Source organism: Carassius carassius, chromosome 11, assembly GCF_963082965.1.
Source record: "Carassius carassius chromosome 11, fCarCar2.1, whole genome shotgun sequence".
NCBI classification, from domain to species: Eukaryota; Metazoa; Chordata; class Actinopteri; order Cypriniformes; family Cyprinidae; genus Carassius; species Carassius carassius.
In genome coordinates, this window is record NC_081765.1 from 23,063,168 (window position 1) to 23,090,780 (window position 27,613).

General features: G+C 38.5%; 1 protein-coding gene across 1 annotated transcript in view; it reads right to left on the reverse strand.

The window, feature by feature from the left end:
* Window positions 1-17,970: 17,970 nt before the first annotated feature.
* Window positions 17,971-27,613, reverse strand: part of LOC132152491 (amine oxidase [flavin-containing]-like) — a 29,983-nt gene continuing 20,340 nt past the window's right edge. The window contains exons 4-15 of the mRNA XM_059561253.1: window positions 26,507-26,611; window positions 24,194-24,285; window positions 23,963-24,104; window positions 22,189-22,338; window positions 20,794-20,953; window positions 20,136-20,232; window positions 19,975-20,028; window positions 19,827-19,884; window positions 19,640-19,737; window positions 19,443-19,554; window positions 19,058-19,120; window positions 17,971-18,938 (exon numbers count right to left, since the gene is read on the reverse strand). Coding sequence (XP_059417236.1) covers window positions 18,783-18,938; window positions 19,058-19,120; window positions 19,443-19,554; window positions 19,640-19,737; window positions 19,827-19,884; window positions 19,975-20,028; window positions 20,136-20,232; window positions 20,794-20,953; window positions 22,189-22,338; window positions 23,963-24,104; window positions 24,194-24,285; window positions 26,507-26,611 — 1,287 coding nt within the window. The 3' untranslated portion in view covers window positions 17,971-18,782. The remainder of the gene's footprint in view (window positions 18,939-19,057; window positions 19,121-19,442; window positions 19,555-19,639; window positions 19,738-19,826; window positions 19,885-19,974; window positions 20,029-20,135; window positions 20,233-20,793; window positions 20,954-22,188; window positions 22,339-23,962; window positions 24,105-24,193; window positions 24,286-26,506; window positions 26,612-27,613) is intronic.

A 27,613-nucleotide genomic window follows, 5' to 3' on the forward strand; every position in this document is an offset into this window, starting at 1 on the left:
TGAAATAATGAAAGTGACAGTGAAAGTGACGTGACATTCAGCCAAGTATGGTGACCCATACTCAGAATTTGTGCTCTGCATTTAACCCATCCGAAATGCACACACACAGAGCAGTGAACACACACACACACACTGTGAGCACACACCCGGAGCAGTGGGCAGCCATTTATGCTGCGGCGCCCGGGGAGCAGTTGGGGGTTCAATGCCTTGCTCAAGGGCACCTAAGTCGTGGTATTGAAGGTGGAGAGAGAACTGTACATGCACTCCCCCCACCCACAATTCCTGCCAGCCCGGGACTCGAACTCACAACCTTTCGATTGGGAGTCCGACTCTCTAACCATTAGGCCACAACTTCCCAAAGTCGTGGCCCAATGTAAATCATTACATTCAGTAACAAAACTAACTTAAGTGGGCCCACATTCACGATCTCACTCACTCATACACCCTACGTTGCAGGCCTGCGGTTTCTCCAAGAACACGACGGGTCCCGCGGTATGATGAAACGTTGCAATTTTGACAGCCTCAGCAGGCTCCTGCTCTCCCAAACAGCAACAGAGGAACTCCGGGCTTTTCCGGTCACCCAAAGCGCTATCTGTTGTGACGATATGTCCCTCGTTGACAGAGGAACTCCGGGCTTTCCAGGTCACCTGGAGCGCTATCTGTTTCACCTTCTCTGCGTTGAATGTCGATCCGACTCGTGCTAATAACCCCACGAGCACATGGAATGAACGTGCTATCCGCGAGTGTAATCTGGGGTAAAATGTCACCAATACTTGCTAAATAAAGTTCTTATTAGCAAAATACAAATCACTGATGAAGGATTCACTCTAAATATACATGATTATCGTGTAGAACATCCTTCTTTTTTCCGAATAACTTCATACGCAATTTCTCTCGTCTCTCCGTTCTCCTTCCTCCTTCTCCCCCTCCCACGTGATACGTGAGCATGTAAAATAAACCAATAAACATAATATAAAAATATGTATAAATTTATAACTAAATGCATATACATGGAAACACTATAATGAAACAGTATAAAAATAAAATACACATTATAAATGTAAATAAACATATTAGGATCAAACCATAATTTAGCCTCTTTTTAGTCTCACCGGGCTACACTCTCCCCCTTCTAAATGTTTGAGGTCCCCATCAAACTTTTGGGCCTTTACAGGTGTTTAATTCTTTTCTTCTCAGATTCTGTACTGCATTTACTACAAGTAGCAAGAGAGTGGCACCAAACAGTGTTACAATTACTTCTCTTACCCTCTGAAACAAAATTGCATTGCACTGGCATACCATGTGTAATAATATACATTGGGCGGCTTGTAGCTTTACCCAACTCATCATAACTGAGTTAAACTACCGGCTTTATTTTCCTTTTAGACCTAATTTCTCTAGAAGGCTCTAGACTATTTGGACTCTTTTCACCATCAGGCTCTTCAGGAAAAGCCAAGGTGTTCCTTTCTACCACTGGAGTGTTAGGTCTTTCCACTTCTCACATTGTTTCATTGACAAGACTTTCCCTTCTCAGATTTCCATCAATATTCTCCTGCCCAGGATCTTCAACAGTATGTGTTATTTTTCCCTCATTGTAGTCACAGCTCCTGAATGACTCACCCCCTACAGGAATGGACACCCGTGGCTGTGGTATAGATCTCAGATTCAGAGATTCTGGCAGTCTCTGAAACTCTTCCAGGGTCTCCAGAGGTATATATGCATCAACATCCTCATGATCTACAGATACTTCATCTTCTTCATAACTTCTTTCCACAGGCACATTGACTGTTCCCGTCTCACTGAGAAGATTTTGTTGACGGGATTGGGATCTTGTCGCTGCACTCTGAGGTACTTTCTCTTCCTCTGTCTCTTCTGGCATTCTTACCAGGTATCCGATTGGCAGAAGATGATTTCTATTTACTGTATTGACAGTTCCCTTGCCTTTCTCAGGTTTTATACGGTAGACAGGTAAGTTTGGCATCTTACTGATGACTACATACGGTAAGGAACTCCATTTGTTTCCTAGTTTGTTCTTTCCTGAAACTCCTAGATTTCTCATTAGCACTCGATCCCCTTCTTCAAGTACTTGATCTCGAACCCTCTTATCGTGGAGTCTTTTGTTCTTTTGATTGCTCCTGTCTGCAGCCTCTGCAGCTACTTGGTAGGCTTTTTTAAGATCTGTCCTCAGCTTAGATACATATTTCTGGTAAGTTTTTTCTTCGCCTTCGGATTCAACAGAAAAACAGAGATCAACTGGGAGTCTTGCTTCTCGTCCAAACATGAGGACATAGGGCGAATATCCAGTCGCATCATTTCTTGTACAGTTATAAGCATGTACTAATTGACTGACATGCTGACTCCACTTGTGCTTCTGTGACTTGTCAAGAGTCCCAAGCATCGACAACAAAGTTCTGTTGAACCGTTCTGGCTTTGCATCTCCTTGGGGATGGTATGGAGTCCTTCTTGATTTTTGAATCCCCAACATCATCAGCTAATCATGGATTAACTTGCTTTCAAAGTCACGGTCTTGATCCGAATGTATACGCGCTGGTAATCCGTAATGAACAAAGTACTTTCCATATAACACTTTGGCTACTATGAGAGTTTTTTGGTCTTTCGTCGGAAAAGCTTGAGCGTACCTAGTGTAGTGATCAGTGACTACAAGGATGTTAAACACTCCTTTGGAATCAGGCTCCAGGGACAAGAAATCAATACAAACAAGATCCATAGGACCATTGCTGGTGATCTGCTTCAATGGTGCAGCTCTTTGGGGTTGTGTCTTACGAAGAATACACTTTCCACAATTCTTCACATATTGTTCAATTTCATGTGACATCTTCGGCCAATAGAAACGATCTCTTATTAAAGCAGTGGTCTTATGTACCCCTAGATTTCCAGTTTCATCATGCAGTGACTGTAAGACCATTAACCGATACTTCTTTGGTAAAACAAGCTGAAGACACTCTTCATGCTGTTGTCGCTGTACTACCCGGAATAATAAGCCTCTCCTTACAGTGAGTTTGGATCCCTCTTTCTGTAGTAGGTGTACTTCAGGATCCTTGTCTCTGGACAGTGATGACAAATGCCAATTTGACACAGCATGTCTTACTCGGGCAATAGCAGAGTCTTCTTCCAGAGCTTTTAAGTCATGAGTACTCAAATGCTCAAGAGAACCAACGTCTAGTCTGGTAGGAAATGCATAGCATTCAGGTAATACTTCAGGGGACACTCCCAGCATCTCTACACACTTTTGGATACTCACTGTTTTACACAGGGCCTTGACACCAGAAGGTGATATCTCTTGCCACTCTTGTTCTCTTGCAGTTGAAGAGAAATTTAGCGACAGAGCATCAGCATCAATGTTGTTTTTTCCCGGTTTATACTGTATGTTGAAGTTGTATGTGGACAGTGCAGCTAACCACCTGTGACTAGCTGCATTGAGTTTTGCAGTGGTAAGTATGTAAGTAAGTGGGTTTTTGTCTGTTCTTACTGTAAATCTTGCCCCATACAAGTAGTCATGGAACTTGTCTACCCCTGCCCACTTGAGTGCTAAAAATTCAAGTTGATGGATAGGGTAACGTTGTTCAGAGGGCTTCAACTTGCGGCTGGCAAATGCTATGGGCCTTAACCCTTCTGGGTTCTCCTGGTTTAAAAAAGGCTACCAACCCATTCTGGCTGGCGTCTACATGCAGAATGTAGGGCTTGGTTGGATCAGCAAATGCCAACACAGGTTCATTAGTTAGACACTGAATGATCTTCTGGAATGCCTCTGTACATTCTTTCATCCACCTATCCCCAAAAGCTTCAGACTCTTTGAAGTACATACCTTTGTTTTTTGCAGCTTTCTTACCACGTTGAGTAGGCAGATATCCCTTGGTAAGCTCAGTAAGGGGTCTGACTATAGCAGAGTAATTAGCTATGAAACGCCTGTAGTGCCCACAGAATCCCAAGAATGATCTAAGGGATTTCAAGTCAGTGGGTTGCTTCCAATTGGTCACAGCTTCAACCTTAGCTGGATCAGTGGCAATGCCCTTCTCAGAGATTATATGCCCCACATATTTTACCCTAGGTTGACAGAGTTGGCATTTGTCGAGTGAGAGTTTTAATCCACTTTCTTCCAGTCTTTTGAGGACTTTTAACAGACGTTCCTCATGTTCTTCTAGTGTTTTGCCGAACACTATGAGATCGTCCAAGTACACAAGTACTTCCAGCAAATTCATGTCCCCGACAGCCTTCTCCATTAATCTCTGGAATGTAGCAGGGGCTCCAGAGATTCCTTGCGACATCCTTTCGAACTGAAAGAACCCAAGCGGGCATCTAAAACAGAGAACCACCTGCTGCCCGTAAGACAGTCTAGCGCCTCGTCAATCCGTGGAACTGTATACTGATCAGGGATGGTTCTTGAATTTAGCGTTCTATAGTCGATACACATATGCACCGTGCCATTCTTCTTCCTAGCCACAACAATGGGGGAAGCATATGGACTCCTTGACTTTGTGATGATTCCAGTAGCCAACAACTCATGAAGATGGCGGCGTATATCATCAATGTCGGCAGGGGCCAGCCTACGGGATCTCTCTCGAAATGGTGTGTTGTCATTCAGGCGAATGTGGTGTTCCACTCCTTTAGCAGATCCCACATCCCATTCATGGAGTGAAAAGACATTTGGCCTCTCAGACAGTTTCTGTGATAACCTATCCTTCCAATATTTTGGAATCGGTGAATCTCCAAAATTAAACAAGCATGGATCTATAGGTGATCCTCTTTCTGAATTGTCTTTCTCCACACTAGTAGCAACTTCAGTGGTGTATTCATGCGCTACTACTGAACCCACAGGAATACAGACTTCTTTCTTTGATATATTCCTTAGCAGTACAGGAAATCGGTTCACTTTTATGGCTGATGAGGGAATAATAGTAGGCTTTACGAGAACCTCAGCAGGACTACTTAAAGTCGATGGTTGATCAACTACTAAGATTCTCTTGTCAATGGATTGCATCACCTTGACTTTGCAAGTAGCTTGACACTCACGTCTTGGTGGAATTCGGAGTGGACCTGGACCAATGGACCATTGAATTTCAGCCACCACATCTTCTGAGTTTGTTTGTTCGCTGAGTTTCATTGTGGATGTCTTTGGGTTTGGAAGATGTCTACTCCAGCAGACTCTTTACAAAGCTGAGCTAACCTCTGGAACATACTGGCATTGGTACCGATGAGTAATGGAACCTGTTTGGGTCCATGAGGCTCTGAGCACACTAAGGCCAATACACTGATGGACCGCTGCACTCCTGTCAACTTCTCTGGAAATTGCAGCTCTACTTCCACATAGCCACGATAAGGGGAACTTGCGTCACTCAAACCCCATACAGCTAGTCCAGAAATGGGTTGAATTGGAGTATCAGTCAGGTATTTATTATACCATTCCTCAAAAATAATGGTTACCACCGATCCACTGTCCAGCAAAGCTTGACAAGGTGTTCCATTTACTTTCACTGGAATTACAGAAGATGGTCCCACAAGTCCTTCAGGGATATTTGTGGTTGGCTTGACTTTAACTGCCCTTTTTTTCACAGAACAGTTGTGTTCCTCTACAGGAGCCTCCTAATTCCTTGGTTTACCTCTTGCTTTTTGCAGAGCTTGAATAAGTTTCTGAATCACCTTCTTTTCATTTACAGGAGCTCTGCATTTGGAGCAATGTGTCCGTCACCTCCACACCTGTAACAGAAGTAATCTTCTGAGCTTTTAGGAGATTCAGCTACTTTTGACCAGGTGAACTGCACTGGACACGCTTGATTTCCCGTTGGATTTGTCTCTTGCACCACATTAGTTGATGGTTGTACAGCCAGCCCTTTCACTTGCTGTCTGAGTTTTTTCACTTCTTTCTTCAGAGCTTTTACTTCACAACTTTCGTCATTGAATTCTGATACTTGATGACTTTTCTGTTTCTTTCCAGAAATCGCATCTTCCTTTGGCATGACTGTTAACTCTTCCACCATAGTTTGTAAGTCCTTGATCTCAGTTGTCAGCTCTTGAAAGGATAAGCCTTTGGAATTCTCACTTCCAATTTGCACTTGACGAACTGTCGGATTAGACTTTTGTCTTTCAGCTTCTCTTACCTCCTCTTCCCAAATCTCATGTAGCAGATCTAGGAAATCAGGTGGGTTATCCTTTCGTTCCCTCAGGCGTAACTGAAGCAACATGATGTCAGACTGGGTCGCTCCTCTGATGAGTTGCTCCAGATGTGCTTTTCCTGCCAGCTGGGCAGGTAGGCCTCCTCTTTGTATAATTTGGATCAAAATTTTCTCAAGTCTCCTTAGGAAATCCGACAAGCATTCTCCATGACATTGCCGTAATGCTCTGAATGTGAAATATAGATCTTCACCCGACTCTGAACTTCCAAAAGCACTCTCAATAGCTGCGAGATACTCTTTTGGAGATGCTTCGGAGTTTGTAAACCTTACTGCTTGTATAATCTCCAAAGCTGGTCCTCGCAAACTCTCCACTATCCTTAACTTCTTTTCTTTTTCGGAACGATCACTTTCCTCTACCATGAGCATTGCTTCTTCCATCCAATTCTCTAAATTATCCTCTCCAGCAGGAATGGGTGTGATTCCTGAAAAGGTCCTTAGACGTCTAAAAGAACTGCTATCACTCGAAATTTTGGTGGTTTTTGCAAGCAAATCACCTACAGCTCTTATGATAGACTCGGGTGTAGAAGCATTCAACAAGTTAGGCAAACTTGATTCTTGATTTTCTTCTATTTGTCCAGATTCATCAGGCGAGATGAAACTTTCCTCTCCACCATCCAAAGCAGTAACCTCCATTCTATTAGCACTCAGGATCCATGGATCAGATCCATCAGCAGGCAATACATCAAGAGGGAGTCATGTAACCCCAGTAACACTACCTGCTATGTTAAAGCTGGGGCCTGGGTAAGTATTTATTTCAATGCTATATTTAACTTATATTGTCAATTATAATCTGGTTTCGTTGGTTTTAGCAGCAATAAAGACTATAAAATCCAATACTGGTTTTACAAGGCTTTGTTTATATTTAAATAACCCAAGGAATTTGGTAAAGCAATAAAGGGAAAAATAAATAAATAAATAAATAAACTGTGTAGACAAATGTGTCAAATCAAATTTCTCAAAATAAGTGACAATGTGTAATGAATCAAACTTCTATTTTCACAAGTGTTAAACACACTTTAGGGAATTAAATTGGAAAAATGTACAAATGTACAATGTGCAACTCAATAACCAGACCTTACACTTTTAGATTTCCCCACTGAAATAATCATTAAATTCAGTAACAAAACTCACTTAAGTGGGCCCACAATCACGATCTCACTCACTCACACACCCTACACCTGAGGTTTCTCCAAGAACGCGACGGGTCCCGCGGTATGATGAAACGTTGTAATTTTGACAGCCTCAGCAGGCTCCTGCTCTCCCACGCAGCAACAGAGGAACTCCGGGCTTTTCTGGTCACCCAAAGCGCTATGTTGTGACGATATGTCCCTCATTGACAGAGGAACTCTGGGCTTTCCAGGTCACCCGGAGCGCTATCTGTTTCACCTTCTCTGCGTTGAATGTCGATCCGACTCGTGCTAATAACCCCACGAGCACATGGAATGAACGTGCTATCCGCGAGTGTAATCTGGGGTAAAAGGTCACCAATACTTGCTAAATAAAGTTCCTATTAGTTCTTATTGATGAAGGATTCACTCTAAATATACAGGATTATCGTGTAGAACATCCTTTTTTTTCAAATAACTTTATACGCAATTTCTCTCGTCTCTCCGTTCTCCTTCCTCCTTCTCCCCCTCCCACGTGATACGTGAGCACGTAAAATAAACCAATAAACATAATATAAAAATATATATAAATTTATAACTATATGCATATACATGAAAACACTATAATGAAACACTATAAAAATAAAATACACATTATAAATGTAAATAAACATATTAGGATCAAACCATAATTTAGCCTCTTTTTAGTCTCACCGGGCTACACATGCATAGATGATTACTGCTAAATATGAGAATTCACAGATGATACTAATCTATTATGTGCACAAATGCAAAATTGTTGAAACTGCATTAACTAGCTACATTATATTTATTTGTTTGAAATGTCTTTTGTGAATGCAGAATAACATTTTCACTCTTTTATAACTCTATAGAGTATGGGGAAGTCGTGGCCTAGTGGTTAGAGAGTTTGACTCCTAACCATAGGGTTGTGGGTTTGAATCTCGGGCCAGCAATATCACGACTGAGGTGCCCTTGAGCAAGGCACTGAAGCCCCAACTGCTCCCTGGGCGCCGCAGCATAAATGGCTGCCTACTGCTCCGTGTGTGTGTGTTAAATGCAGAGCATGAACTCTGAGTATGGGTCACCATACTTGGCTGTGTGTCACGTCACTTCACTCAAAAAGCTTTCAAAAGCATACGCATGCAAAAGTAAAAAAAAAAATAAAAAAACCCCCACAAAATAACAAATGGTTTTCAGTGGGTCAAATCAACATATATGTAAATGTGTACTTACCTGGATGCCATTTTTAGTTTTGTAGCTAGTCAATTTCAGTCTGAAAAAATGAACCAGTTCCTTTACAGGTAATTTGCAATTTTGTGTATCAGCCACAGATGCTGCTATACTACAGAAATCTTTATAACAACTAGGTCACACTTTATTTGAAGGTATTCCTTGTTACAGTGTAATTATACATTTAAGCACTGAGTAATATTAATTAACTACATGTTCTTACTATATGGTTAGGGTTAGGGTTTGGCTTTGGGTTACTTGCATGTAATTATGCATAATTAATTGTTATTATAATAGTAAGTACATGTAACCTGTACCAAGGACATCTTGTCACGCTGCCTGATCTTTGTTTCCCTGGGTGTCCACTAGTGGGCTCACTTCCCCTTAGGCACCTCACCGTAGGCACTACAATTTCCACTAGCCTTGTCCCTTCATCACAGTAATTGCACTCCTGTTAATTGCACCAGGTGCCTTCATTTAATAGTCATTAGCCTCCCTATATTTACCAGTATTTTCCTGTTGTCTGTATGGAGTCCTTGCCTTACGTGTCTTTACGTTTCCCGCCATACCCAGTCTTCTCATCTCCCGTGTTCCTCGCTTTCCGAGTTCCTGTTCCCTTCCTGTCCCTTCCGTGTTTGTTTATTTGGTTTATTTCTGGTTTTTACCTCAACTTGTTTGGATTACGTTTTGGATTACCCTAATAAACATACCTGCTCTTGGATCTCTCTCTCCCTGTGTTTTACTGGGTCATGAACGTAACACATCTTAAATAAAATAAATTAAAAATAAATTGTTACCAACAACAATTTCCACTCTCTTCTGCTCTATTCTCTGTATGCACCTGAGTGTTTTTAACTGAATATTTTTCTATCTGTATTAGTATTACATTTCTATTTAATTGTTTTCTCATACACAGCAAAAAGTCCAGTGTTAAATTAACTCTCACAGAGTTGATTTCAACACTTTTTCAGAGTTTATATAGCTCCACACTCTCCGGAGTTAAAATAACACTTTCAAAATAGTTAAATATTTAACACAATGCCGGAGTTCCTAATTTGACTCCAAAAAAAGTGTTAAAATAACACTGTTCAGAGTTGCATGTTTTAGGTGGTTAAATCTGTACAGTCTCAAAAGATCTACAAAATAATGTTAAATAAACAACAGCACACAAAATATTTGCCAATGACTTGTTTATTTGTTATTCTCACCTCTTAAAAGTGAAATCAGCTGTTGACTGTCTGGGTGGTCTTTTTGACAAATAAAACAGATTAGCATTCTGTCAACATCATACTGCCCGACTAAGTTAAGGTTACTTTCTGGTTGAGCAGTCTGGCTCTCAAATCTCTAACCCTGGGAGACTACTTCATTTTACCTTCATCAATGTTATACACTGTTGTCTGCAGGAATGTGTAAAAGTTCACAAGTGCACCATCATAGGACAAATTGAACACAAAATGTGCCTTGAAAAGTTCATCAAATGCTCCAAGGGAACAGTTTGCCTGGCATGGGATGAGATGCTTATCCAAGATGATGTAGAAGCACTCAGTCTTGCTTTTCTGGCGTCCAACAGCAAGGAGGTACGGATGCTGATGCTGGATGTTGTTGAGGGGCTCCTCCAAACTGCAGCATGACTAAACTTAAAATGAACATTGAATATTAGACACAAACATAATGTCCAGTAAGAGAAAACAACAGTATAAAAGTGACTGTTCAAACAACTCAACGGCTGGTGCAATATGATAATGCATATGAATGATTTTAAATCTCCATGTTAGAGCAACCCAAAACACAATATTAAAATGTCAATACCTTATGAAAGATTACAAGTCTTTCAGCAGCATCACATGGACTGATTTTTGGAGACTTCAGTCCTCCTGGTGATGGTGGAAGGAGATGTATCAGTTAAAGAAGGGATGCCATTTCCCGGTCGTAAACTAGAGATGAAATTCACATGAAAACAAAAAACAACACATGAATTAATTATTCTAAACCTTCTAATTAAATATTTTAAGTTGAAGAATAGAAAGCATTTTAAACATTCACCTGGTTAATGTAGTCTTTTTAAAGATTTTATGTAGTGCAAGTTATTTATTTGCTATTAATACGGAAAACAACTGAAGTTCCTGAATTTTAATATTTTTTTGTCATCAAAGCAAAATATATTGTAACTGTAACTGCAAATATAGCAGATGTGTAAAAACAAGCAAATCAAATACAACTTACTTGTCTCATGAAGGTCACTTCCTTCAGGACATTCTGCTGAGAGCAAAAACTGACTCATCTCTGCTGTTGAAGTAAGTTGCTTGGTGTCTTTAATGACATTTGGCCTGAAGAATGTGTCCCTCTTCTGAAGCAGCCTGGAGGATGTCTCAGTGTCAAACAGGAAGGAGTGAAGTCTTGACCAACCTTTAAGAAGATATTAAACTATAAACAATATTCTCAAATTGCATTCTTGTGAAAACATGTTATTCCAAACCTCTGTGGTATGGCTGAGCAAAGAAATGGCCTCTTTGCAAGCACTCCCATCAAGTTGCCCTCCAAAATTAGTAGCCCTTTGGCATTTTGGGCCTCCTGGAGAAACATCATGAGGGCTGTCTAGTGGCAAAGATCCTCGTCTAATCTTCCTGTGGACTGTTTTCATATGCTAAGCATTGTATCCTATGTTGCTTGCAGCATCATAAAAGTGTTCCTTAAAAGAATCACATTTCTATGTCAGATATCATAACATTGCAATTATAACATGAAAGGGTCATGCAGACGATGACTTACGTAGCCTTTCTTGGAATATGGATCTCTGAGGGAACAGTATCACTATGCCAAGAGCATACTGTTCTCTGATAGCTTTAATAGGGAGTTGCCTAAGAGAAGATATCAAATTGGTCTTAATTTATACAATGGTCATGCAGCTTTTTTTTTTTATAAAATAAATTAAAATACCCATGTGTATCAATCACGTGAGCCACCAGTGTGTTGATCATTTGTCTTCTTGTGGCATCTGTTAGAGTTTCTATTTCTTGATACTCCTTCACCACCTTAATTTTAGAACATCCTCGACCAACTAAAAATTAAAAATGACCTTGGTGATTCATTAATTACCACAGACTCAGAGGGGTTAAAAAATTATATATTTTGGATAATTTTCATTTCTGTGTGAACAGAACCTTTAGGACACTGACATAAAAAGCTCTGTTCTAACCTGTTTTGCAGACAGTGCAGATGTGTCCTCTTTTCTTTGTCTCTTGTTAGGGACCTCATGTAAGATTACAGTCGATGCACTTGAACTGTTGCTTTTGTCAGACTTCTCAGAAGACAAAGAGTCTGAAAATTCTAAATAATTAAAGTATTAAAATATTACAAATATTGTGATGACCAGTACAAGAATCAGAAATAGCCAATTTATCATATTTATCCTGAGTTGCTTGATAACACAACTTAAACGTTCAATAAAGCTCACCATCATTTGAGAAAACAGTCAGCACCACAGCCTTGCCCAATGAGGTCACTGAATATTTCTGCATCGACTTCTGTCCCTGTTGCATTAGGTGGCAAGCAAAATTTCTCAATAAGTGAAAAAAAATTAGAAAAAAATATTTAAGTTGACGCCCTTTCTTGCTTCACAACAAATGTCTGATTTGAAAACGTATCTTTATGATGCAAGCAAAATGTAAATATGAATTATTTTTTCCAATGTATCCCCTTCTACAGAACATTATATGATAAAGGCAAATACAGAAATGAGGCAACAACACAATACACAGAATTTATCAGATTTTAATCAAATTCTTAGTTATTTTAAAGGAGTAAGAAAAAAAACATCCTTTGACGTGAAATTGCATAAAGTTAAACCTCTCTTCAATGCAGTCCAGCTTCACATACTTCTGCTGTTCATACAGTAACTTAGCTAGCTAACGAAGCTAATCACGTCGACGATGGCAATAAACGAGGCTTTGTAAAAGATGGTTCGTTTTATTAATTTCGGTAAATCATTTTAATTAATTTGAGGCCAAGCTGTTATAATTTGATTCCTTGTTTTAGTTAAATCGAAAAGCGCGAGCGTAGTAAACCGCTGCCACGATGTACGTTAACTTAAAACGTGGAAGCGAACGCACACACACAGCCTAATATACGTTTATGCACAGTGCTCCATAGCATGTTATGTTGTACATTCTCTACTGAATAAGCACCAATCATAAATGTAAAAGTATGATTCAATTTAACTTACCTTTAAAAGCCACACGAGGATAATGGCGACGTCTTCATGGATTTCACCAGGGACGATTGGAAATGCATGGGCGGAGTCTAATTACGTCTCTATGGAGTTTGTTTAACACTGATGATCAACTCTGTGAAATAACTCCAACACCAAACACCATTTTACTCTGAATGTGTTAAAATTACTCTTTGGGTGTTGAAATCAACTCGGAAATGTTTAACACAGAAATTTCAACTCTCCAATTTTTGCTGTGTACGTATTATAAATATGAGCTGATTTTTGTCTTTACATACAATGTTTGTATGTGAACATGATTTTTTGTGTGGTACTATGGTCAGGTCGCTAATGGCATGCTGGTCTGACAGACTCTGACAACATCTCTATTCATATAGTGGCAGACTCGGGATAGCAGTCCAGGGAAGAAGTGAGGATCCCCCTGCAGCTGCTGGCCAAAGTTCAGCTGTTTGCCTTCACACTGTGCTTGTGATTAACTTCTCACTGCTGCTGTATTCACACTTCTCTATCTATCTTGTCACTTCTAATCTCTCACTCACTGCTCTCATCTGTCATTGAGCTGCTTAAGACTTGCTCAAACATATGTGTAACGGACACACACTGAAAGGCTGCCCCAGTTTTCACTTGTGGACATGTTCAAAGCTAGAAGCTAGTGCATGTTATTTGTAAACAACCCATAACATTAGTTTAAAAAATAAAACCAGAAATCATTTTTTTTTTAAAAATAAATAATTAAATGAGCAGGTACCTACCTTGTTCTATAGCTGCTTTTGACACATTTCAGACTAAGGTGGAAGGTCAGTTTGTCTGTGACACTGCTGACCCTTTCCCCAGTTGGTTTGTGCAGTGCTTGTGCTTCTGTTTTCTTTATTATAGACCTCATCTTCTCATTACGGGCACATTTTACCTCCTTTGTTTGCCTGTTTCATTCAGAATCACTCTGGAGACACTGGATTTAAATAGACGTCATTAGCCCAACAATAATGTGACTTAAAGCATGCCTGCAGCATATCTCCAGTGGAATGGACTAAACAGTGTCCAACCATGGACGAGGTATTCTCCAGACCTGGGATTTTTCAATGAACCACCTGTTTTCAATACTATCTTTAAGATTTTCAAACTTTAGAAGCCCTCAAAACATTAAAGGAACAGATCAGCAAATCACCAGTTAATTTCATTAATATTTTATGATTAACTCTCAATCTGTATAATTTCAGAAAATAATGTTTATTTATTAAAATAAGCATGCATTCAATTTACAATATGAGCTCTGCAGTGAAATTACAAATTCAAATTATTATGAAACATGAGAAGATAAATAAACATTGTGCCATTTGTGATTAACCCGTAACAGTGGTAAAATTACGGGTTATGAAAAATATGAAAAAGAGACCCATGTAGAAAAAACATTCTTCAATAAATAGTTAGGCTCAGTGCTTGAAGTGGGAAAAAAGTGCCAATTTTATTCATATTAAATAAATTATAATTCACAATGTATGTATAGTGCCACAACCAATCAATCAATCAATAAATAAAAGTTTTCAATACAAATTAACACAAGTCCAGCTGCGAGACGAAACATGACCACAGGGAGACGCCAAAGACCACTGCCTTCACTATTATACTGATATTATACTGATCCATTCAGAATAAATCTCTGACCACCGCATAATCATCGTTCATTATAAAAAAAACTCTTTATTTCTTTTCTTTTCTTATTTTTATTTTATTTCTTTGTGACATCCCATGCACGCGGTTTAGAAGTGTTACCGAATTGATCGAATTTTGTAAATTTGTAATTTTATTTGCATGTTTAAGAAAGTTTGGCGAAACGGCCTCAGACAAAAAGGCCTCAGGTGAAACGGCTTCAGACAAAAAGGCATCGGACAAAAAGGCTTCAGGCCTCAGTTCTGAAGCCGTTTCACCTGAGGCCTTTTTGTCTGAAGCCGTTTCACCTGATGCCTTTTTGTCCGATGCCTTTTTGCCTGAGGCTGTTTCACCTGATGCCTTTATGTCTGACGCCTTTTTGTCTGAAGCCGTTTTGCCTGATGCCTTTTTGTCCGAAGCCTTTTTGCCTGAGGCTGTTTCACCTGATGCCTTTATGTCTGACGCCTTTTTGTCTGAGGCTGTTTTGCCAGATGCCGTTTTTTACCTGAGACTTGACACCTGACATTGTTTTTCCTGAGACCTGAAGCCTTTTAGTCTGAGGCATGATGCCTTTTCGTCGTGTGACTGAGGTCTGAGGATGTAATAAAATGTCGGTTATTACAGACTGTGACTCTTCATCTTCTTTGTGCATGTATGTACATAAAAATCGTGACATTATTAATAAAACTAGTCTTCCACCAACAAATAATTAGTTTAACAGTAGGCTCTACAGTAGGTCAGTCACAGAACGTTGCCCATCCAATCAGAATGTAGAGTCAGAACTATCTTTTTAATAATGAGATAGAGGCAGCAAGCCTGAAAATGCTTTACTGATGCTCGTGTTTGTAGAACATCCTTTCTTAATAAGATGTCTTCATCTGGCTATTTTTATAATTTCCCACAATCCTGAATAGAAATAATAGTCATGAGCCGAAGGGGTTGCAGACTCTTTGATAGAATTATATAGTGCCTCGTAGCTTATTCCTCAATACATTGACACAGGACAGTTTATCATGAACGCCAAATTCTTATAAGGACCCAGGGTGTCTTCGGGGATATTTTCTTATTCCTTTCATGTGTGATTTGCTCCTGTTCTTCTCTCTCCTCTCTGGAGGAGAATCTTATCCAGTGCTTAATCATACAAATTTATTCGTGTTTTCCCCTCTGCACTTCAGCCCATTTTCAGCATTCAGAACTTCAAAGTATCATTAGATGATATGATATCCCAGCATTCCTTATCTCTACAACACTGATGCTTCTTTTGAACTTAAAGCTGAGATGTGTCTAGGGAGTGACTACGAAGCAATAACATTTGCCAGATTGATTTCTGCCAATATTTTCATAGGTTTCCTACATTCATTATCTGCATTTACCTTGCCGAGACGAGACAAAGGACACACTCAGGTTGATTGACAGCAATTTTTAGCGCATGCTCGGTCAGAGGAACACAACAAATGCGATCATTTTATTCTGAAGTACTTTCAACAACATTCATAATATTAAAGAGACAGACAGACAGAAAGACAGACAGACAGATAGATAGATAGATAGGAAATAGTATATTTTATAAGTTATAACTGTGGTACATTGGCAACCTCTAATGGTCAAAACAAGTGGTGAACGTCTTAAAAGATATTTCTCTCTCTCTCCGGTTTGTAGATAGGGAAAAATAAATAAACCCCATTAAACCATTTAGATAATCTTTGAAATCCTTTATATTCGTCTAAAAATTACAATTCAATTCAATTTTTTTCATTTTCTAACATTTAATTTATATTTTTTAAATTACATTTCAATACTAACATAATAATATACTATGGAATTATAGAATCGTTATACTCAGATTTTTTGTTTTCAAAAACAAAAACTTTTTTTGTCACACACAAACACACACGCAAAGATTTAAGGTTTCATGTATTTACACAAAATCACAGAAAGACAAGATATCAAGACAAAAAAAGAAGCTCATATTAAGTTTTTTTCCATGTAACCCAAGGAACCTAACGCTGTTAAAAAAAATAACATATGCTGGTTAGGTGTGTTTTGAAGCATGGCAACTAGTTTGAGCTGGTACTTAGTTGGTCTTGAACAGGTTTAAGCTGGTCCTGAGGAGGAGCTAGTTGCTTAGGACCAGCATATGACCAGCTTAAACCAGCTGCCATGCTTCAAAACATACATAACCAGCATATGCTGTTTTTTCAACAGGGAAATCAGTGGCTGAGGCAGTTCATGCCCTGCTGCGTTGAAATGAGCTCATCTCTGCTGGAAGAGCATCATCTGTTTTTTTCCCTGAAGGAGGACATCACGCCAATCAAGACGCTTGTGACTTTAAAGGCAAATAATTCAGATGAGAATGTTGCATACACTGATAACAAAGGAAAGGCATATGCAGGGTCTGGTGGTAAATAATACACTTTTATTATCAGCTTAGTCGTTGAATTTGTACAAAGAGATCAAATAATGCAATTACAAGACTAGACCATTGGACATTGTGATACGCACACAAAATCAGACAAAAGGGCCTGATCATAGTAGGGCAGCTATGCAAACTGGAGCAGACGATGACAGCTCGAGCAAACAGGGCCATGTTATGTGGTTTCGGAAAAACATTAGCAGCACACACACACATAGAGGCACAATTCACTAGCATACCAGGTGGAGGAGTTAACAGCAAATACAACATGTCAGGACAAAACTGTCACCACATCATTCAGTTCACAGTGGACCAGACTCTAACCAAGATGTAGATCACAGGTAGAAAGATTTCTTATCCAACATTGTAGTCAACAGTCAGGATTGGCTTTGCCTCTGATTCTGTCAGTCCAGGATCATCAGTGGCTTCTTCAGGAAGCAGTTGTAAAAGCTTTTCATTGTATGCTGAATACTAGAGAATACTAGAGCAGTGAGTTTTCAATTTTGCTAAAATCCAGATTTATCAGCCAAAGAGCTTCACAAATCTCTGACCAGAAATTCTGTTTTTAACTCTTGTGAAAGGAGCTTGATTTTAGAAAGCATCACCTAAAGGAGTATCGTGACTGACCCAGGGGCAATGTTCAAAACTGGAGGAGCTCATCAGCACAGAGGCACTTGAGAAATGAGGAATACTACATCAGATAAAGGCACCACGAATAACAGTTACAACAGATCTTTGGAAAAACAAAATTTACACACTTCAGGTTTATACACTTAATGCATTTTATTTTTAATCTGTCTGTCTAGGGCTACATCACCTTCTTCTCAATTAATTGTAATTTAAGACAATGAACAATACATTTCATGATATATATATATATATATATATATATATAGAGAGAGAGAGAGAGAGAGAGAGAGAGGGAGATTTAACTACTTGCTGTTCTTTTGCAAATATAGCAATTATTTATCTGTCTGTCTATCTATCTATCTGTCTGTCTGTCTGTCTGTCACAAGGCTGGTAGATGGGAAAAAAGAAAAAACCCTATTAAACCATTTAGATAAACTGGGAAAGCCTTTACATTTGTCTACAAATTATCATTTAATTTAATTAGAATTTTTTTTCCTATTAATAATTTACCATGAGATTAGAGGATTGATAAACAACGGATGATTGAAAATGAATGCATGTCAAAACAATCAAATTCATATTTCAAGTAAACACTGGTCTGTTACCGTGTAAAAATCTAATATGTAAAATTACATTCAAATGTTTTCATATGATTCAGTCATATAGTAGCTTTTAGAAATTACATTAAACACTGGGACAACCTTCAAATCAGCTCTCTGTGACTGATGGATTTCACTTCATTATACTACCAGAAACATAAAGCCAGTCTGTACTAACTTTCGTTTGTATGCTGAGAATGAATGTAAGAACAGCCTATGCTTCTCTCATGAATTATATATTGAGTTGTGCTGAAGATGTAGAGAAGATATCCTCAAAGTCTCTCCTGTAGACTACAATAAAATGCAAGACTAAATGCTAATCTAATCTCTGTAATGTTACTTTAATATTTTGGAAGGTTAATTAACGAGTTCCTGAGAACAGCACCTGAAATTAGCAGAGTCAATCAATAAGACTGGTGGAAAACACACTCTCACTCACACACGCAATGAACGGTTGTGGATTGTCACATGTTCGGTTCATTTCATAAGGAAGTTTGTGAATTCTTTGACAGGGCAATTCCCACATTAACAATTACTAGATACTCATTAAGCCATAATAATCACGTGGTTAATTTTAAACAATGTAATTGTGTGTAAAATCACATCTAAGTAACTCGGGTCACATACCCAGATGGCATTATGACTGTGATTAGGTGACTGAACCTCACAATCACAAGGCCAGCTCGCAGAGAACAGGCTGTGAAAGTGGGAGGGGCTTTAGCTCTGTGGGAGGAGCCCCTTCTTGTAGGCAACCACTCCTGCTGCTGTGGCCAGAGCCAGGAAGGAGGACACGCCCATGAACTTGAGTAATCCCCCAACGGATGGCAAGTTTCTTTCCCAAAATGTAGTGACAAACGGCTGGGCCGGGATATCCTGGGGAAAAGTGTTCAGAGCGGAATTTGAATAAGATCCAAAACTAAAAATGCTTTTTTGATATTTCTGGATTCAATTAAAACATGTTTCTTAAGTGCATTCAGAAATGCAGTTCATACCAATGATTCAGGCTCTGGCTGCCAGATCTGACTCGCATGGAGTTTTCCCATTGCACACAAAATCTTTAAGAAAGAAGCATAGAGTATTTAGAGCTTTTTCTTAAAATAACAGTTGACATTATTCAAAATCAGACATAAACTTCAATTAGCATTTGCATTTAAGGCATTTAGCAGACGCTCCTATCCAGAGCAAATTACAAAAAGTGCTTTCGTTTTATATACAAGATCGATAACAGGTGGCAAGCAAGTGTATGTGTTAGTTTATAAGAGCTTCCTGTAAATACATTACTATTTAAATGTCTTGGTTCAGTAAGATTTAAAACAAATGTTATTTAATGCAATTATTCATTTCATTTAATATACATTACTATTGGCTAAGACGCACTTCTCTACTTGCTCTCTCTCCCGCTTGCACGGCCCCCTCCATGTAACCGCTCCACTCTGTGGCTGTTTCAGTTCCTGCAAAGTACAGCCTGCCCACTGGCTCCCTCAACACCCTGAAACAGAGAGAAACGGTCACTTCTCATGTCAATGCATGCTCTAGTTTACCATCAGTAGGCTAGCATAATGCAGTGCACTAACCTGCCATACTGTGTCATGACACCCGGGGGGAAGCAGGCAGTGTAGCAGCCACCAGAGTACTCCTCCTCACACCAATTTTTCTCCTCGTAGTGCACAGGCTAAAGAAGATATAGCCATAAAAATGAAGCATGAAAAGTTATAAAGAAATTATAAGACTAAAGGATGACTTCTGGTCACATAGACTCACATGTAATGCTTCTTCTGTGCCGAGCACACGAGCATAAATCTCACAGATCCTTCTCTTTCTGAAATGGTTTACACACTTCTGGTAAGAATAATCCTTACAGCACAGTCATAGTGACATTTGACCAATATGAAAACAAAGAAATATCTACCTCTCCTCTTTCGTAAGGCCTACTAATTTTCTGGATTTTTGTGCCAGGATGAAACTGTGAAGAGAAGGAGCCAGCTTACTGTCCTGTAACCTCAAACATCTCATTTATTTTGTTTGTAGTTCATGTTCATCCTACGATGGTAAGCTCATCGCTTCATTTACCCCATTATAGCAGGCACAGACCCATCAGGCTTAGTGTCGTCAAGAGTGAGACTAATAGGTGCTTCTTCCTCTTCGATCACCATGCTGCCACAGTATCCTGAAAAAAATTAAGCAGCACAGGTTAGCACACAGACTGTGTAACCAGTGTTATTGTACTACTAATTATATCGTTTTTTAAATAATATTTTGATTTAGCTTTTATTTTTAAATGTTCATTTTAGTTTTAATTTAGCTTAGATTTTAATCATTTTGTTATGTGCTTTTTTTAGCCTGGTAATACCAAACTCTGCTACACAGAAGTACAGAAGCGAACTGAAATTGAGCAGATGTACGAAGTCTGATGTAGTCAGGCTAGTCATTTTTATTAGTTTTTAAAATATTTTGATTTATTTTAGCTTTAGTTTTAGTCATTTTAGTACATCAAACTATTTTATTTTAGTTGGTTGCCAATGCAACATTTCTCATTTTTTAATTATGTTTGTTTTTCCAAATATTTCTATTTAATTTCAGCTTCATTTCAAATAACAAAACTGATTTTTAATCATTATAGTTAACAATAACAACACTGCATGCAGCCAATGCATCTTCAGTCCCAAGAATTGTTTGTAACTGGCTTTCATGTGATTTATGTAATAGTAAGTGGACAAGAAGTACAGACCCTTCTTCCTCCAGAAGTCCTCTTTGTAGTACACCATGCATTTGATGACTGAGCCCATGGGGACCCTATGAATGAGCTGGTTCCTCAGAGGGGGCAGTTCAGGGTTGAAATGGATCTTCAAGTTCAGCCCTGGTGGTATGGCAAGTATAACATATTTGGCCTACAAGAACAGAGAAAAATAAAAATGTTCAAATACATCTTTTCAGATATTTAAGTGTTAAAAGAAAACTCTTGTAAGAGATATTTTGGGAATGCCGCACATTGAAAGGGTTCTTCTATCTGATCGATTTTGCTGAAATCACACATGTCTCTGTTACCTTGTATATAACAACAAGAGTTTTACATTACATTAATGGATTTACAGTATCAAAACCTCTCAGAAATGTGGAACTCATAATTGCACACAACAATTTTGCTGAAAATGCAACTTTGCCATCACAGGAATAAATTTAAATGTTCAAATAAATTACTACATGCAGCCTTGATCGGCATAAAAGATTTAATTAAATAAATAATACAAAAAATTTACAGACCCAAACATTTTTAACAGTAGTGTACATATGCAAGGACATATTGTTCAATATAGTGGTTCCAGTCGCCCCCACTGTTCCTCCCCTGAGGGTTAAGCAGCTCTATAGCATCCTTTAATAAGCTTTCAGCACAGGAAAGAGGATGTGACCAGGACAGAGGGATGAAGAGCGGCTTACTGATAACAATCCACCAAGCTTAGACACATACATGCTGATACATACTTCAAAGTGATACATTTTTCCTTCAAATTAGCCGATTTAGCATGAAATGTAAAATACTGCTTACTCAGTGTGGTTACTAAACTCAAAAGCTAGCACACTACTATATGTAACCCTGGACCACAAAAACAGTCTTGAGTCGCTATAGCCAAAAAAACATTGTATGTGTCAAAATGATCGATTTTTCTTTTATGCCAAAAATCATTAGGATATTAAATAAAGTTCATGTTCCAGGAAGATATTTTGTTAATTTCCTACCGTAAGTATATTAAAACTTAATTTTTGATTAGTATTGATTAATATTAATATGATTAATATTGATTGCTAAGAACTTCATTTGGACAACTTCAAAGGTAATTTCCTCAGTATTCTGATTTTTTTTGCACCCTCAGATTCCAGATTTTCATATGGTTGTATTTCAGCCAAATATTGTCCTATCCTAAAATACCATACATCAATGGAAAGCTTATTTATGAGTAAATTGACCCTTATGAGTGGTTTTATGGTCCAGGGTCACATATTACCATTTATGCTGAATTTTCAGCAGCCATTACTCCAGTCTTCAGTGTCACATGATCATTCTAATTTGCTGATTTGTTGCTCAAGAAATAATATAATATAATATGCTGTATATATAAATTCTCACCTTGTATATCTCCTCATTAACTGTCCTGACCTCCACGAGGTCTCCAGTCTGGTCAATGCTGTAGACAGCTCTGTCCAGCTTCACACGATCACCCAGCTCTCTTGCCATCGCCTCACTGATTTGATTGGCACCTCCGGCAAACTTGCGCTCCTGTCATATGAGGCAGCAGAAAACAGTTTTCCATACTTTGATTAGATCTTGTATGTAATAAATATGATCAGTTTAATAGTCATATACATAAACATTCACATTTCAACAAGGACTGAAAATCTTTAATCCACCAATAGGTGTCTCTGTCTCTCAAAAACAGAATTATGTTAGAGTTGTATAATTCTGCCCACCATGCACATACCTCATCAGACAAGTTCAGAATATAAAACTGGTCAAAGAACAGAAACAGGCAGATCATAACTGTTTATTGACAATGTCATTCCATAGTGAGTAAAAGATAAAAGAAGTGACATTTTAGCAAACAAAACTGTTATTTGCTTTATTTGTGTTCTATCATAGGACACATTTGCTAGAAGGCTCCTGAGATAAATATGACCCAGATACAGTGGGCACTATTTTGGTACGTTACATAATCAGTTCATTGTCACAGGAATGAATGGGTATGACACAAGGTTGTCTCTGAATATTTGTTTTAAGTGAATGCTCCCTTTAACCCTTCTCTGTTAGAGAATTGAATACTAGGTTAGTTTGGCTAAGTGTAAAAAGTAGGATTAATTATTATATTGTTAACTTTGTTAGAAAAATTATTGTTACAAAAATGCCAGAAATACTATACAGCAGACTGTCTTTTTTTAGTGCTGTGCATCAATATTCCACTCATCAGTCAACAGAGAGTCGCTTTTTGTTACCTCCGTGTCGAACTAACCTTATGCAAAGGACAGTGCTGTATAGAGCAATGGTGGTATGGAATTCTCTTCCGCAGTTTTTGATTTTGGGAATGAATGCAACGACTTTTCGTAAAAGATTAAGACTTTATTTATTTACATTAGAATAATTGTTATTATTTATATTTGTTGCTTTTGTTTTGATATGAATGGTTGAAGAGAGGGAAAACATTGTGAAAATGATGAACCCTATAGTAGTATAGCTGTAACTGTGCACTGTGATAATGAATAATGTAGAGCTGTTGTTTTATTGTTTTATTTTTTGTACGTTGTTGTATTGTTATGTATGAATGTGTGCACTCCATTTTTGTCTGTATAATGTATTGTTTTATGTTATAAGAATATTTATATATATATATTTTTTTTGAAGTCTAAAGACCCCAGGAATAATAGCTACTGCTTTTGCAGCAGCTAATGGGGATCTTAATAAACTAAACTAAACTAAACTATGAAACCCTCTTTCTTTACTCTTAACAGCAAAACATTTCTCTTTCTTCTGCAGAAAGTAATTTTTTTTGCCTTGCAACAAAACTCGTTGTGAGAGCTGTGGTTAACTTAAATGGGTGTACAGACTGAACAGTGACAATGACTACTGGACTTGGCAGGAACATTGGAATGAACAGCTACAGCTTGATTATATCACTATTTTTAACCCCCCCATCTCACTCCCTCAGCCTGCCTTTCTCTCGTTCTCCCACAGATGTTAATTATACTGTAAACAAGTGCTGGTGCGGTGAGAAAGCCAAAGAGATGTGCACAATCATGCTGTGAAAACGTGGTCGTGGAGTTCATATGTTTGGTATATAATTAATTCTGCTCTTCGTCAGAGAAATAACCAACCGAGATAAAGTATACGAGCTAAACTGTTAAAGACTTACCTGGCCTCCATTCGTGGTAGAGAAGATTCTCATGGTGCCTCCACACTGCTTGATGTACCAAAGGAACCACAGAGCAGACACCTCGTGGGGCTCAGAGGTCACATTCACATTGACGAACAGAGTGGCAAAGCGGCGAGCGGCCCTGCAAGCAACCCGAGGGCAAATGGGTTTTGCCTTTAAAAGCCAATATGCCACAATCTTATATGATTTTAAATGGTCCCTTCTCTGTACCTGGTCCAGCAAATCTGGTCAAAGAGTTGATGCATGGTCATCTTGTCCCACTCTTCAGCATGAGGGGCCCTCCATGGAGCTTCTTTAGGAATCTAAAGTGCATTTATAACATACATGACAAGACCAAGAGAGTGCAGTTTTCCCTGAAAATTTGACGTTGATTTTATAGGCTTCAAGACTTCAAACTAATAGTTATTACTACAAGGCCGTTAAATGCTTGAATCAGATTATTTAAATGTTTTTGCCACAAAATTACATTTTATTATTATGTACGGGATGCACATACTCTATTTCTCCCACTCTCTCTGCCATACGGATGCACACACATACAGTATAGACACATGGAAACACACGCTAATGTTGTTAGCGCTACTCTGATGATTTTATCAGTAAAAATAGTTTAGCAACTTAAAAGCTACATGACATCAATCACAAGCGAGGTAACAGTGGCGCTGTTCTTGAAGAAAATTAACTTAAAGGGATAGTTCACTCAAAAATGAAAATTCAATGTTTATCTGCTTACCCCCAGGGCATACAAGATGTAGTTGACTTTGTTTCTTCAGTAGAACACAAACTAGGATATTTAACTCAAACCGTTGCATTCTATCAGTCTTGTAATGCAAGTGGATGGGAATCACGGCTAAAACATACAATAATAAAAAAAAAAAAACATAAACAAAACCAAATTAAACCCTGCGGCTCGTGACAATACACTGATGTGTAAAGACACAATGCAAGTCTGTGCAAGAAACTGAACAGTATTTATATAGTTTTTTTTACCTCTGGTGCACTAAAATGAACTGTCTGAAATGTACTGCGTGTCCTCGACACAGCCTTGCACGTAAGGTGTCTTCTTCTTCTTGCTTGCTTTAAGACGGATCTCAGACTTATAAGTGCATTACTGCCACCTATCTCTCAAATTTACCATTGACCTTCCAATTTATATTGTAGATAGACTGTCAATGGTCCATTTAAACATCTTAAATATCTCAGTTTGTGTTCTACTGAAGAAACAAAGTCACCTACATCTTGGATGCCCTGGTGGTAAGCAGATAAATCATTTAGCAAATTTTGGGTTAACTATCCCTTTAAAGTTACACTATTAGTAGAGACGCTGCTGCTGAACACTGTTGAGAGATGCTTAGACATTAATTCACACTCTTAATCTATGTCTCTTTCTAATAACTTAGTAAGGCTATTAATTGCATTAGACTGCCTTCAACGGCTCAAGCCTCCATTACTATGACTAAAATTAAGTTTTGGAATTAGCAATGCAGGCATTGGATGAGATGCGTAAGAAATGAACCCTACACACAAGAGCGTAAGGACAAAAAAATGTAAGGTCTTGGAATATAACATCTGATTGAGGTGTGGTAACTGTAGTATAAGCAGAATAATAGACTTCGATCTGTTTAATTATTATTAGAAAAATAATGCACACACGGAATAAAGACAGGCACTTGATTAATTCTTGAATGAATCAGCCGTCTGAACGAATCGGTTGAATGAACCTCTCAATGACTCACTCATCACTTGCTGCCACCTACTGGTATGCATTTTATTCACTAGAACAGACTCATTAGAATCATTTGTTCATAAATCTGACTACACTGGTTGCATTTTATGCATTCAATTTGCTAAAAAGAGCTCGCTAATTATAGTAATTTGTTCCAAAAATGTAATTTACATGAAATCATCAAATTACATTGAGAGAGACGTGGGAACAGGAGCGAGGCCGGTGGAGTGATTGGAAATGAGCGACACCTGCTCGACCCACAGGTCTCGAGTCCCACAGAAGAGATGGAAGGATATAAAACCGGAGAGACGACAGTGACAGACGAGAGAGGACCAGGCTTTTAGTTTGTGTTTAGTTCTTATTTGTGCGCGTCAGTCATCCGTGAGGGGCTGACGCGCTGTTTTGTGTTTATTTTGCAATTAAAGTCTTTATTTGATTGTCCGCCGGTTCCCGCCTCCTTCTTCCCGATGATTATGAAGTTTGTACATTGCTACATACATAAATATATCAACTGCATGCAACAGCATACTAAAAAGAACTCGAAAGTCATTTGTTCGGTAAATCGGACTATACTTGTCACTCTGTGCGTGTTTGATTCACTAAAATGAATCGACTCTCATTCGGGAATCAGATTACACGTGTTGCACTGTTTGTGTTTAAGTGTCTGTTTTGTGAGGTAGATTCAGCAGCAGTGTTGTGGAGACATTCAAGTATTGCAGTCTCATGTTTGCAGGAGAACAGTTCATGGACCTTAAAAAATTAATACAAATGGAATTGGTTCTGAATAAAAATTTTACCTCCATCCCCATCTTGTCCATTGTCCTCCAGAGGTTGTTGTAGTCCAGGTAGGCAAGAGGGTTCCACACTGGAGGAAAAGGTCCTTTGAATGCATATGATTTGCCCTTGGAAACAAAAAACAGTATCTATAAGAAACCTACCTTAACACCAAATAATGAAAATTGTGATTATTATTTTGTCATTGTTGATGTAATGTCTTTATCATAGCCATCATGACCTCATTTTCATTAGAAGTGTAACCAGTCTGGAATGGAAAATGTTTTTTGCTGATTAAATTTACATAACTGCATTTCACCTGGCTTGGAATCAAATCAGTTAATGAAGGGGACTGATCTATGTCACGATCATTAGTTGGAGTGCCCATAAACTCCAATAGAGGGCACTCCACTCAGGACTCTGGCATTTGGGTTTCCATCCCCTTTTTCAAACTCCATTTCCCATCCTGCCTCATTCCTGGGACTGACTGCACACACACACACACCTGCATCTAATTACACAAACATACCTGCAGCTAATACACACACACACACACACACATATACGCAGCACAATCACTCTCAGTCTTTGCGAAGTCTTGTTTAGCCCCATCTAGCATTTCCAAGCGTTTTTCCTGTGTTTGTTCTTCCCGTGTCTGATTTTTGGATTGTGTATACCGCCTTTGATTCTCTGCCGCCTGCACCGACCTCTGCTTGTGACTGTTATTGATTCTGGATATCCCTGACATACCTGACACCGTTCCTGATTACTGCTTGTCCAACCATTCTTATAATAAAGTTCTGCATATGGATCCGAACGTGTCTGACTCCCTGTAACATTCACAGCCTTTACAGTTTGCATTAATACAACCAGAAGATCAGAAACAACTCGACCTTATCAAATCTCAGTACGATTAAAAATGTGACAATCTTATTCATTAAGAGCAGGAGAAAGATATATATGCTCATTTAGAGAGTTGGAGTGGAATATACAATAATGATAAAGCATCTAATGTCTAATAGACATTAATGATAATGCTAATTTAGTAAAAAGAAAATTTATAATCACAGAACTCTAGATTGACAGTTGAAAGCATGCTAAATAAAGGTTACTGTGGCTCTGAATCAGGC